The sequence below is a fragment of the Vicugna pacos genome, chromosome 16 (assembly GCF_048564905.1).
Source record: "Vicugna pacos chromosome 16, VicPac4, whole genome shotgun sequence".
NCBI classification, from domain to species: domain Eukaryota; kingdom Metazoa; phylum Chordata; class Mammalia; order Artiodactyla; family Camelidae; genus Vicugna; species Vicugna pacos.
The window spans coordinates 31,337,928-31,349,192 of NC_133002.1; the positions used below are offsets into that span (position 1 = coordinate 31,337,928).

Here is an 11,265-nt window from a genome sequence, read left to right on the forward strand (position 1 = left end):
CCCAGTATGCTCCAAGTGCAGGCTTGGTTAAACAAATCACATTGACCTTTAATAACGATGTGCCAAATGCTTCCTTTTCTCATTCAGTATGTTAATCTTCAGGCCAAACCACCATCAAAGGAAGCATCATTAAGTGCGAACCTGAGCACACTACTCCTCCCCTCAGTGGCTCCGTGTGGCCTGCAGGATGAAGCCCTAACTCCCAACAGCACAGAGAAAGACCTTCTGGGTGTGTCCTGTCCTGGCCCGCCAGCCTTATTTCTCACAACACCTTTCCCCCTGCATCTTGCCCTCATGCTAGCCATCCCAAGTCTGCACTGCTCTTGTGTCTTTCGCTTTCTCTAGCATGACTGTCTACAATGCCCTTGACAGCCACCCCCTACCAGCCACACACTTATTACCTTCTGTCATTCAAGATGCACTTCAGGTGAGCTCCTCCAGGAATCCTCTGGAGCCCCAGCCCCAGGCAGAGCTGACAACCTCTCAATGTAGCCAGTGCAGATACATATCACTGTCTCTGTGACTCACTGTATTTACTGAATTACGTCCTGCTTGCCCATACCTAGCTCAGTGCCTGACACATACTAGAAGCTTAAGAAATAGAGCCAAATGATGGCTACTTCACATAAGCGTATTGTGTTGGCAGCTGGTCTAACTCCCAAGGACCATCACACCATTTGTCATGGAAGCGTCTGACTGCACAGGGTGCAGACCCAGGCCAGCCACACTCCAGTTACCATGTCTCTTTGGGGCTTGTCCTGATTTCCCGATGTTTTGATAGAAACATTTAAAAGGGAAGAGAAAGTCCTTTCTCCTAGGGTTGGTCTCCACATCCAGCTTGACCAGTCTCTTCCAGGGGCATTTTGTGGACAGAGCCCCGGAGAAGCTCAGTTACATTTTAAAGGTAGGCAGAGACCAGGAGGGGAAGTTCCAGATGAAGCAGGCCAACAGTGGTTTTATTCACATCATTCCCAACCACTGGATCAGCTGACTTGTTCTTAATTCAGTTGGCAAGCAAAGGACCACTGAAGAGGCAAAGATGGCTCTTTCCTCCCAAAGAAAACTGAGTGAGCAATTTCTGGAGCAAGATATGAGGAAAGTAAGGGGCCTTTGCCCAGGAAAATGGATTAGCAGCATTAATGCTCAGGATCAGTAGCTAGGTAGGGGCTGGGTCAAGGTGCACTTATTGCCACTGATGTTAGAGTCTACATACATTTATTTTCCCACTTATTGTCTGTCTCTTCACTAGAAGGAGGGCGGGCATCTGTTCTTATTTATTGCTCTACTCCCAGAGCCTAACCCTGTGCCCAGCACCGAGGTGTTTAGTGAGCATTTGTTGAGTGAATGAACGACTTTGCCCTGGAAGTCAGGAGAGCTGTCCCCACTCTGCAGCTACCATCTAGCGCTGTGACCTTGGGCAGTTCACTCGGCCTCTCTGATCTTCAGCTCCTTGTCAGTGAAGATGTTATTCTATGCCTGACCAGTTTTGCTAGGACAGTATGAGGTTCCAGCTGTATGCAAAAGGACTTTTTTTACCATTATATGTGCACAGTACTCAATTTGAGAGATAATGTCAACCACCAAAGAGTTAGGTCTTTCCCACTGGGAGGTGAACATGTGGATGAGAAAATGTATGTGAGCCTAGGAAAACTGGAGGAGCCAGTCTCACCCCTCTGCCAGCCAGGCTGTGGGTCCCTGCCATGTGTTCTCCAGGCTCCCTGGGTCAACCACAGTGGGGACACTCATGACAAACCAGCAAGCACAAGACCCCTGAAGAAACAGATCAGGGATACTGGGGATGGAGGGCAATGGAAGCCACGAATGTAGATAGGCTGTGATGAGAGTGTAGACGAAGGGAAAAAGAGCTTGGACAGATCTTTGGGAAATGCCAACACTGAGAAAAGCAAGTAGAAAATTAGGATCCAGCAAGAGAACCCCAGAAGGAATGCCCAGAAAAGTAGGACTACAAAGCATGGTGCTTTAGAAGCCAGGAGAAGGGAGCAAGAGTGTGCAAGAGAAGGGAGGAGGGGATCATGAGGAGAGGAGGACAGAGCTTCATTGAAGTTGATAGATATTTGAAAATTACTTCATAAAAAGACAACCAATACATTGAATTTAAAAATCAGAATAAAATACACTAAAATGTTAATGGCAGTTGTTTTATATGATCAGGGCTATTATCTTCTCTCATCTGTCTTTTTTCCATATAGTATGGTATGTACTTACGTCACTTTTATAATTGAAAAAGCATATTCAGTAATAAAAGACACATGAGTGTGAACTCCTCGAATAGGTGTTAAGACCCAAGGCTGTCTGCATAGGCCTAATGGAGAGGGAGCCACAAAAATGAAGTCAGTTGTTGAACTTAACCGTTAAATCTCATGGGAAGATTTGGCCTGCCTAACTTTCTGTCTAAAAGTATTTTCTTTATATTCTTTAACTAATCCATGTTAATAAATAAGAATAAGTGACCAGGCATGTTTTAAAGGGCCCTGAAGCCTCTAACTGTGCATTTCATTATGACTATAACGCTATGTGTCCAGGTTTCAGGGACCAGAACCAAGGACTTAGCTCTTCCACGTGTCTTTGTAGGAGACCACATTACTGTTCGCCAATATTCATTGCCCATCCTACGGGAGGAATGTGCCTCCTTGAGTCCCTAATGTCAGCCCTGGCCATGTGACTTCTCTGGCTAACAAAACGTGAGAAGAAGTGACATGTGCCACTTCTGGGATGGAAGCTTTAAGAGCCACCGTGTGTTTCATCTGCTCGCTTTTCCTCCTATCATTGTGACTCACAAGTGCTTAGACAGCAGCTGCTCTAAGAGCCTGGGTCCCAGCATGTGGACAACAATGACATGGAGGAAGCTCTGAGCCAACCTACAATGGATCATTGTCTACAGTGATTGAGATTTGGGGGCTGTTTGTTGCTACAGCCCATCCTAACAGTTACAGTCTTCTGGAATCTGAAAAGAAAAAAAAAATTACCAGCAACACCAGCACTTTCTCAGTTACCCAATTCTTAAATCTTTCTTATTTTTTTTGTTCTCTAGATGATGCATATTTACTGCAGGGACTTAATATAGAGGAACTGTATCCAGAGACCTCCAGTTTCATTACATATGATGGATCGATGACTATCCCACCCTGCTACGAGACGGCAAGCTGGATAATAATGAACAAACCCGTCTATATAACCAGGATGCAGGTGAGCATCTCAGTGGTCCTTTCACTAACAGGGAAGATGATGGGAAGACCTGCTGGGTTTGTAGAGTGCTTGTTGCAGTCCCTTGCTAGGACGGCTTTGACAAAGAACCGCAAATTCAGGGGCTTAAACAATAGAAACATATTGCCTCACAGTTCTGGAGGCTCTTAGTCCAAGATCAAAGTGTCTGCAGAGTTGATTCCTTCTAAGAACGTGAGGAAGAGTCTGTCCCATGCCTCCCGCCTGGTTTCTGGTAGATTTCTGACAATCTTTGGTGCTCCTTGGCTTGTAGAAGCGTCACCTCACTCTGCTGCTTCTTTACATGGAGTTCTCCCAATGTCTGTGTCTTTTTGTCCAAATCTCCCTTTTAATAAGGATATTGGTCCTATGAGATTGGGGCCTACCCCAATCAGTCATATTAGCTTAGGGCCCACCCCAAGAACCTCATCTGAGCTAATTATGTCTGTAATGACCCTGTTTCCAAATAAAGTCACATTCTGAGGTACTGAGGGCTAAGACTTTAACTTAAAGAGTCACATAGATTTCATTGTTGGGAGACTTCTCAGGGCCTTTAGAATAATGATCTATGTCAGTCTCCGAGAGGAGGCAGTAGGACGTGTAGTATTTTGCAAGCATATTGGACTGTGGGATTTTTTTTAAGCATGTCACAGTATCCCTAGCTGGGCCGGCTAGTGTTCTCAGAATTGAGGAGAACGAGGAGATCTGGCCTCTGAGCCAGCTTTGCTAATGTGCTCCTGGGCCCGTGGCCCCACTGCGGTGAAGTGAATTCTCCTCTTTAACGAGGTGGTGTAAATTACATGAGTCTGTTCTAGCTCTGACAGTCTATGACTGTGAGGGTCTATAAAAAGAAGAGGCGAGATAAGCGAAGAAAGCAAATCCTATCTCCTTTATAGGATGTGTATTCACAACCCGAAAACAATTTGCACAATTTGAAGTGCCTGATCCTATCTACACTGATTGGGACTCTTTTAGTGACAAGCAACCCTGTCCAGATAACTTAAACTGAGGGAAAGGATGTATTCAGGAGATAGCGGGGCATCTTACAGAATTTAAGATCAGAAATTGACGTCAGGAACTCACCGGAATCGGAACCTCAGAAGCCTTTCTCTCTGCTCTCTCCTGCTCCCTGCTGCACACTGGCTTCATTCTCCCTCCTGTTAGAGAGTCTCCCTTTGCTTCCCAGTCCTGGGGTGAAACATGGCTGCAAGCATTTTAGTCCAGCTCCTGATCCTGATAGTCACAGACAAGGAACCAAATTGATCCAGCTTAGTTGAGCTCCAACCCCTGGACCAGTCACTATAGTTTGGATAATACCCACGAAGGGGAATAATTCCCAGAATTATTAAACCCCAGGGTGTAAGAGAAAGAAGAGACCCTGGAGAATGCCCAGCCAGATTTCCTCCTTTGACAGATGACATGTCTGAGGACAGAAGGGAATCACTGGCTTGTTGAAAAGCACATATGAGCTAGTGCACTAGAAGCAAGGCTCGCTCCGAGCATGGAGGCATCAGCAGCAACAGCCGCCCCCACGGCCCAGGGTCTGTGAAGGGGTCAGGGGCCCTTGCCCACGTAGCTGGCACTGCCCCGTTGGCCATGGTCTATGTGGTCTTAACCTTTTCCCTAGAGCGTTTAAGAGGACGGATCGATCTCAGAGTTATTTCTCTCTCCTCAGATGCATTCCTTACGCCTGCTCAGCCAGAACCAACCCTCTCAGATCTTTCTGAGCATGAGTGACAACTTCAGGCCCGTCCAGCCACTCAACAACCGTTGCATCCGCACGAACATCAACTTCAGTTTACAAGGGAAGGACTGTCCGAACAACCGGGCCCAGAGGCTGCAGTATAGAGGTGGGTCCAGAGGGCGGGGACATTGGCCAGAGCCCAGTCTTCCTGCTCAGACCTGCTCTGGAGGGCCTGGCACTACTTCCCATTATAGGAATCAAGATGATAAGTGACAGTAAAGCCACCACCTTCCATTTGCATGGTGCTTTTCTATTGAAAAAGCCTGTATTTCATAAGAAGAGATAGCAATCAAATCTTTAAGTCTCTTCTGGTTCAGGCAAGTCAGCCTTTTTATAGGCAAGCCCAGAGAGGCTGATTTTCCCAAGGTTATGTATTAAAATAAGACAGCTAGAAACACTAGAGCTTTTAGTTATACACATAATAGACCCCTTTCCCCCTAGAAGGTGAGCAAGCGACTCTGGATGCCAGGCCATCGGGGCCCAGTGAGGTATGCATGTGAATACATCTTTTTCCATTGCTATGTTCTTAGAAGTGACTATAATTCCTACAAAAGGAGGCATTCAAGACACCTCTCACCTCCTGTAACACTCTGGTCCATACCCAGTTCTCTCTATTCCCTTCTATACTCTTAAGTGTCTATTGATCATTGTGGTAAGCCCTCAACAGGGAAAGGAAGGTGGAGGCAGGACAGTGTCACGGAGATGCCCCCAACCAGGGAGTCAGGACACCCAAGTTCCCAGCCTGGTTCTGACATTAACAAGCCGTGCAAACCCAACCAAATCATTTAGCCCTCTGGACCTGGCTGCTTTCATGGCCATCCCTAGACCATCTACTCCATGACTTGCTGTGAGGAGCAAATGAGAACCTGGATGGGGAAGCCCTCTGTAGTCATGATGTGCTGCCCAAATACGGGGACTATGGCTGGCACCCGGCAGCTTTTAGAAGCAGCTACCACTGCTACCTGCCACTATATCTCTCCTGCTTCCCCCACATTTCTGTCTTTCTTTTTCTCTCAGACACACCCAGAGTGCCGAAACTGTAGTTTTCTGTTCCCTTGCAGCCAGAACTACCAGGCAAATAAATACTCAACTCATTCACCAAGCTTTCTCTTTATTCAGTATCAATTTATGGTGCACCTACTATGCACCAGGCACTCAGCTAGGTGATGGGGCTATGCTGGTGATGAAGACAGACACCACCCTGCCTACAGGACTTACAGTCTAAGCGCAGGGTCAGAAAACTTCTTCTGCAAAGGGCTAGATGGTAACTATTTTAGGCTTTGTGAGCCATGCAGTCTCGGTTGCACTCTGATGTTGTAGTTGTGAAAGCAGCCATAGACAATATGCAAATGAGTGGGTGTGTCTGTGTTCCAATAAAACTTTATTTACAAAAACAAGTCACAGCTGGATTTAGCCTGTAGGCCGTCATTTGCCTACCCCCGGTCTAAAGCAGGGCCTCCCACTACAACTTTCTGAGATGATGGAGGCATTCTATACCTGCATTGTCCAATATAGTAGCTACTAGCCACATGTGGTTATTGAACATTTGAAGTGTGATTGGTATGACAATGTAACAAAATTTTTTATTGTATTTAGTTTTCATGAATTTAAATTTACAGTATAGCCACATGCAGCTAGTGACAACCATATTGGGTAGCTCAGGCCTAGAGGGTCGTAAGAAAGTGGAGTGGGTAGTTGGGACACACACAAGCAAGCAAGAATTTACAGCACTGTCCATTCGCCTTTTAGTAAGCCCCCCAAACTATGTGCAAATTAATTCAATTATGCCTTGTTTTGTGTTGTCTGTGTGTTTTGTTTTGTTTTGTTTCTTTCTCTTTCCAGTAAATGAATGGCTCCTCAAGTAGGGAACTAAGCCAAGAAGAATCCCACCTCAGTGAAATGCCACAACTGTGAACTGACATAACCTAAAATGTCCCCCTCCTTCCTTCTCTCTCCTTCTCTCCCTCAAGCCTCATTCACTCTTTGGATTGGCCCTTTCTTCATGAAAACTGTCTGCAAAACCTTGGCAGAAGAACACATCTCTTACACACACTCACCAACACACATACAAACACTCACACACACATACACACACAGGCAAACATAGCTACACACACACACACACACACACACACACTCAGCCTCCAAGATGGGAAGTCAAGTTTCAGAAACAAAAGGCTCATTCATAAGAGGTCTTAGAAGAAAAAAAAAAAAAAACGGTTAACCTGATTACAATTTTGATACTGTTTTCCTGAACAAATAAATCTACCCAATGAGACTGTTCAGCCTTTGTACATACAAAATTCTTCCAAAAGAGAGAGAGAAAACACAGTTCTGACAGCATCAAGTGGATTTTGTTCTTTGCTTCAAGTAATCTCGGATAGTGTCCCAGGATCCTTCGAGGGTGCTGGTGACAGGTGAACCAGGACAAAGTTGTCCAAGGACACTTATTACTAGATTATGTTTCTTCTGTTTACTCAACAATTTAAAAAGAAAAAAAAAGAACAGACATTGAAGAGATACACATTGTATATATATATCACCACAGACTATTAAAAAATGGAACTATTTCCCCTCTTTGTCACATATCTGTAGTAGGATTTGCCAAGATCAGATTGATCCATTTGCTGTTTCTTGTTTTCCAAAGGTCATACATTGTGTTTGGTTATTGTTAACAGCTCAATAAATGTGTTTAACGAGTTAATTTCATCTTTCTGGCTTTGGTCTGTTCTCCGTCCTTACAGGCTCCATGCAACTGCTTTCTTTGCTTTCACTTGCTCCTTCATTTACACGTTTTGTTCATTTGCAGCCAGTTTTTTACTGAGTTTGTGGCAACTGGGAATGCATTTGCTAAGCAAGCATAACTGTAATTCCACTCCATGGCTTGATCATTCATACGAGGTGAGCTTCAGCCTGAGATAGCAGGCGATAGATTTCTTGCATTTCAAAACTGCCATTATCCACCCCACCCCTCCTTCGTGATGCTCCCTTGAAGGAATGCACTTTGCCTTGTAAATTCCTGGGAAAGGGGTGTCTTTTTCTCTCCAGGTGCAGCTGGAATCTCACAAAGTACAAATGAATGCCTTTCTTTTCTTGTTTATAATGGTCACTCACTGTGTTTGGTTACTGTCAAGAAATCAATAAATGTGTTTAACAAGTTACCCAGTACCCATGCCTGAGTTTATTGAGGAGGAGGATGCTCCCTGCCGAAGCCTCCGAGTCCTGCTGTGTCCACGAGCAATTGCATTATGGCCAGCAGGGCAGCCGGAGCCACCGGAACAGCCTGTCTGGTCATTCCCAGAGCCAGGTAATTAATACCCTGTTGAGAAAACATATAGGCTTAGCTGCTGGAAGGGAAGGCTTGGATGTGGTCAAATTAAAAATAACTTTCATCTCTCCTTTCTGTCACAGCCTCCAGAAAGTGGGAAAGCACAGGAATGCAGGGTCTGTGCAAATGGGAACATTCACAATTATGTCAAAAACTTCGGCTAAGTGGCTAGGTGTATTGACAAAAAAAAATATCAAGCAGCTAGATATTTCATATTTGAAATAATACACTTAATTGGATGTTTTCATTTTTTGCACCAATATTAGTTAGGTGATGGCCTTAGCCATGATGACACATGAGCCTGTTTCTGAGTAATCATATTATTCCAGCAAACCGAATCTGTCTGCAAAGATTTAGGTTGGGCTGGTGGCAGTCTTTCTATGTATGGCTTGCTGCTTCCTCTCTGACAGAATCTTCTTTAGCCATCAAGGGAAGGTAGCAATATCGTGTGTCAACCAGTCCTGGCTTCAGATCTTCATTCTGCTTGCCTGTTTGCTGTGTGACCCTAGGCAAGTTGCTTTACTTCTCTGATCTGCACATGGGGGATGCTAATAACTAACGCCATGAGGTATGAGGCTCAAATGCTATGCAGCTACTTAAAGCAGCTAGCACAATATCTGCCATGACTGTTCTGTAAATGATGCCCATGGAGCATGTGTGTGACCCACCTATCAGAGTTTTTTCTGGACCACACCATTCCTTGCTCTACAGGGAGGGCTTAGCATCAATCACAAGTGGGGCATCGAATTAATACCAAACAATAGGGACAGATGCCCAGCAGAGAGCACACAGGTAAATCCCTAAAGTATGTCGGGGCAAAGAGGAAAGAGCGCCAGCAAGGAAGGGAGACAAGGAGCTGGGCTTACAGGCCTTGTTCTGTCACCAGCATCCTCTGCGACTTTGGGCAAGTCAACATCCCTCCCTGGAACAGCGTCCTTACCTATAAGTGACTTGGAGACAACAACCTCTCGTGGCCTCCCATGGTTCCCTCACTCTGTCTCTCATTCAGTTCTCAGTCGAGGGAGAACAAAGGAAAACCAGGCTCTCACCCCTTGGAGTCCCTGGGCACAGGCAGAATTTCACTCTGGCCAAACAGAACTTGAAATGGAGTGAACTAGCCTGTCTCCCCTCCCCGGGCCCATCCCAAATATCCTTTCTCCCCACTAACTGGGTTTTCCAAACCATAAAATGGAAATGGGAGCACTTTGCCTTTACACCACATGGAAGTAATAAAGATTAGCTAGACTTATACCACTCTTCAAAAAAAGAAGTTTTAAAAGCACCAAAAGCCTTGAGAGGTGACCTGCTGAAGTCATCAAACAACAAAAATACATGCTAATATTTTGGGTCCGTGGTGCTCAGGACAGGCAGGCAGCAATGCAGAATCCTGCGGAGTGTGCGGGCCAGCTGGTTCTGCCCGTTACAGCCATAGGCTTACGTGAACACCCCTTCCCCCTAGAGAGGGTAACTAGACTTTGCAGGAAAATATGTGTCAAGCCTCAGCTCCCTCCTTAGTGAAATAGGGAAGGAAGGCAAACATACACAGAAGAGGGTTCTGGGCAAATTGCGTGAGGGGAAAAGGGAAGTCATGGTTGTGGAGACCCACAGCTCTCCTCTCAAGGACACATTTCCAGGTTTCCAAGACCATTCAGGGCCTTATTCCCACTTCCCTCAGTAGCAGTTGGGTTTCCATGGTGATGCCAGAACAGCCACAACTCACTGCGCCACATGTGTCTGGAATGTGAGAGTGACTGGGAGTCCGGGCAGGAGCAGCCCAGAGCCACCCACACCAGGCTGAAGGGTCTTGAGGGACTGAGGGTCATCAGTTAACATACACCAACACCTCCGGGGGAGCCCTCACCCAACCTACTGGACCCCAGATCACTGGTGGTTCATGAGAATGACCCACTTTTCCTGTCCCAGAAAGCCTAAAAGTAAAGTCCCAGGAGCAGAAACTCACTTGAACATCACTTACCAATTAGCACAATTGAACATAAGGAAATATGCGCTGAGGCCCCAGCCTAGGTAAGGTATTAATGAAATCCACCATGGATATCATGGATTGCACATTTCCTGGGGGCCACGCCCTGTGCTAAGCAATGAATATAAGTATGTTCACGTACAGCTGAAAAATTGTGCTCTACACTGGAAATTGACACAACATTGTAAACTGACTAAAACTCAATAAATAAAAATGTTGAAAAAAAAGAAGCAACTTACAAATATCTCATTTCACCCATGCAGCAACCCATAAGGTACTCAGCACTGCTGTGTTATAAATGCAGAAACCGCATTATTAAAGAGTGGGGACATGCTCAGGGTCACGTAGCTCTTAAGTGGCAAAGCCAGGCCTAGCTCTTCTAAGCCAGCGGTTCTCAATGTGTGGCTCTGACTATCAGCACCACTGGGAAACAGGACTGAAATGCAAACTCTTAGATGGCTCTGAAGACCTCCTGACACTCCGGGAGCAGGGCCCAGCCATCTGTGCTTGAACAAGCTCTCACGGTGATTTTTGAGGTGCACTCCAATGTGAGGACCAATGTCAATCAAATCCTCATTCCTACTAGCTCCTCCCAAACTTTGCTACACATTAGAATCTCCTGGGATGTTTTAAAAATCCCAGTGTCCAGGCTGTACCACACACCGCTGAAGTCAGAACGTGTGGGCTTGTCAGGGTTTTACAAAAATCCCCAGATGATTCCAACATGCAGCAAAGTTGGGAACCACACCCCTGTCTGAAGGACCTTGTCCGAGGAGGGGTCTCCTGCAAGGTGGGAACCAAGAGGCTGGTGTTAACTAGCAAGTCTTCAGTCCTTTCAGAATTGCATCCTGACCCCTGTGCATAATTTTTTGGATGGTCTCATAATGTTCCCCAGTCCCTTCACCTTCCCCAAATCTTCAATTAATAAGTCCAGAGTTTGAATAACAAATCTCCCTTTTTAAAATACATGAAGCAGTAGTATTTGAAACA

General features: G+C 45.6%; 1 protein-coding gene across 2 annotated transcripts in view; it reads left to right on the forward strand.

The window, feature by feature from the left end:
• The window catches only part of CA10 (carbonic anhydrase 10), a 519,450-nt gene extending 511,316 nt beyond the window's left edge, over positions 1 to 8,134 (forward strand). The window contains exons 8-11 of one of the 2 annotated variants that reach the window (XM_072938631.1): positions 3,053 to 3,207; positions 4,898 to 5,072; positions 5,408 to 5,454; positions 6,809 to 8,134. In XM_072938631.1, coding sequence (XP_072794732.1) covers positions 3,053 to 3,207; positions 4,898 to 5,072; positions 5,408 to 5,454; positions 6,809 to 6,811 — 380 coding nt within the window. In that variant the 3' untranslated portion in view covers positions 6,812 to 8,134. The remainder of the gene's footprint in view (positions 1 to 3,052; positions 3,208 to 4,897; positions 5,073 to 5,407; positions 5,455 to 6,808) is intronic. The other variant, XM_006218377.4, reaches the window with a different exon arrangement.
• The last annotated feature ends 3,131 nt before the right edge of the window (positions 8,135 to 11,265 follow it).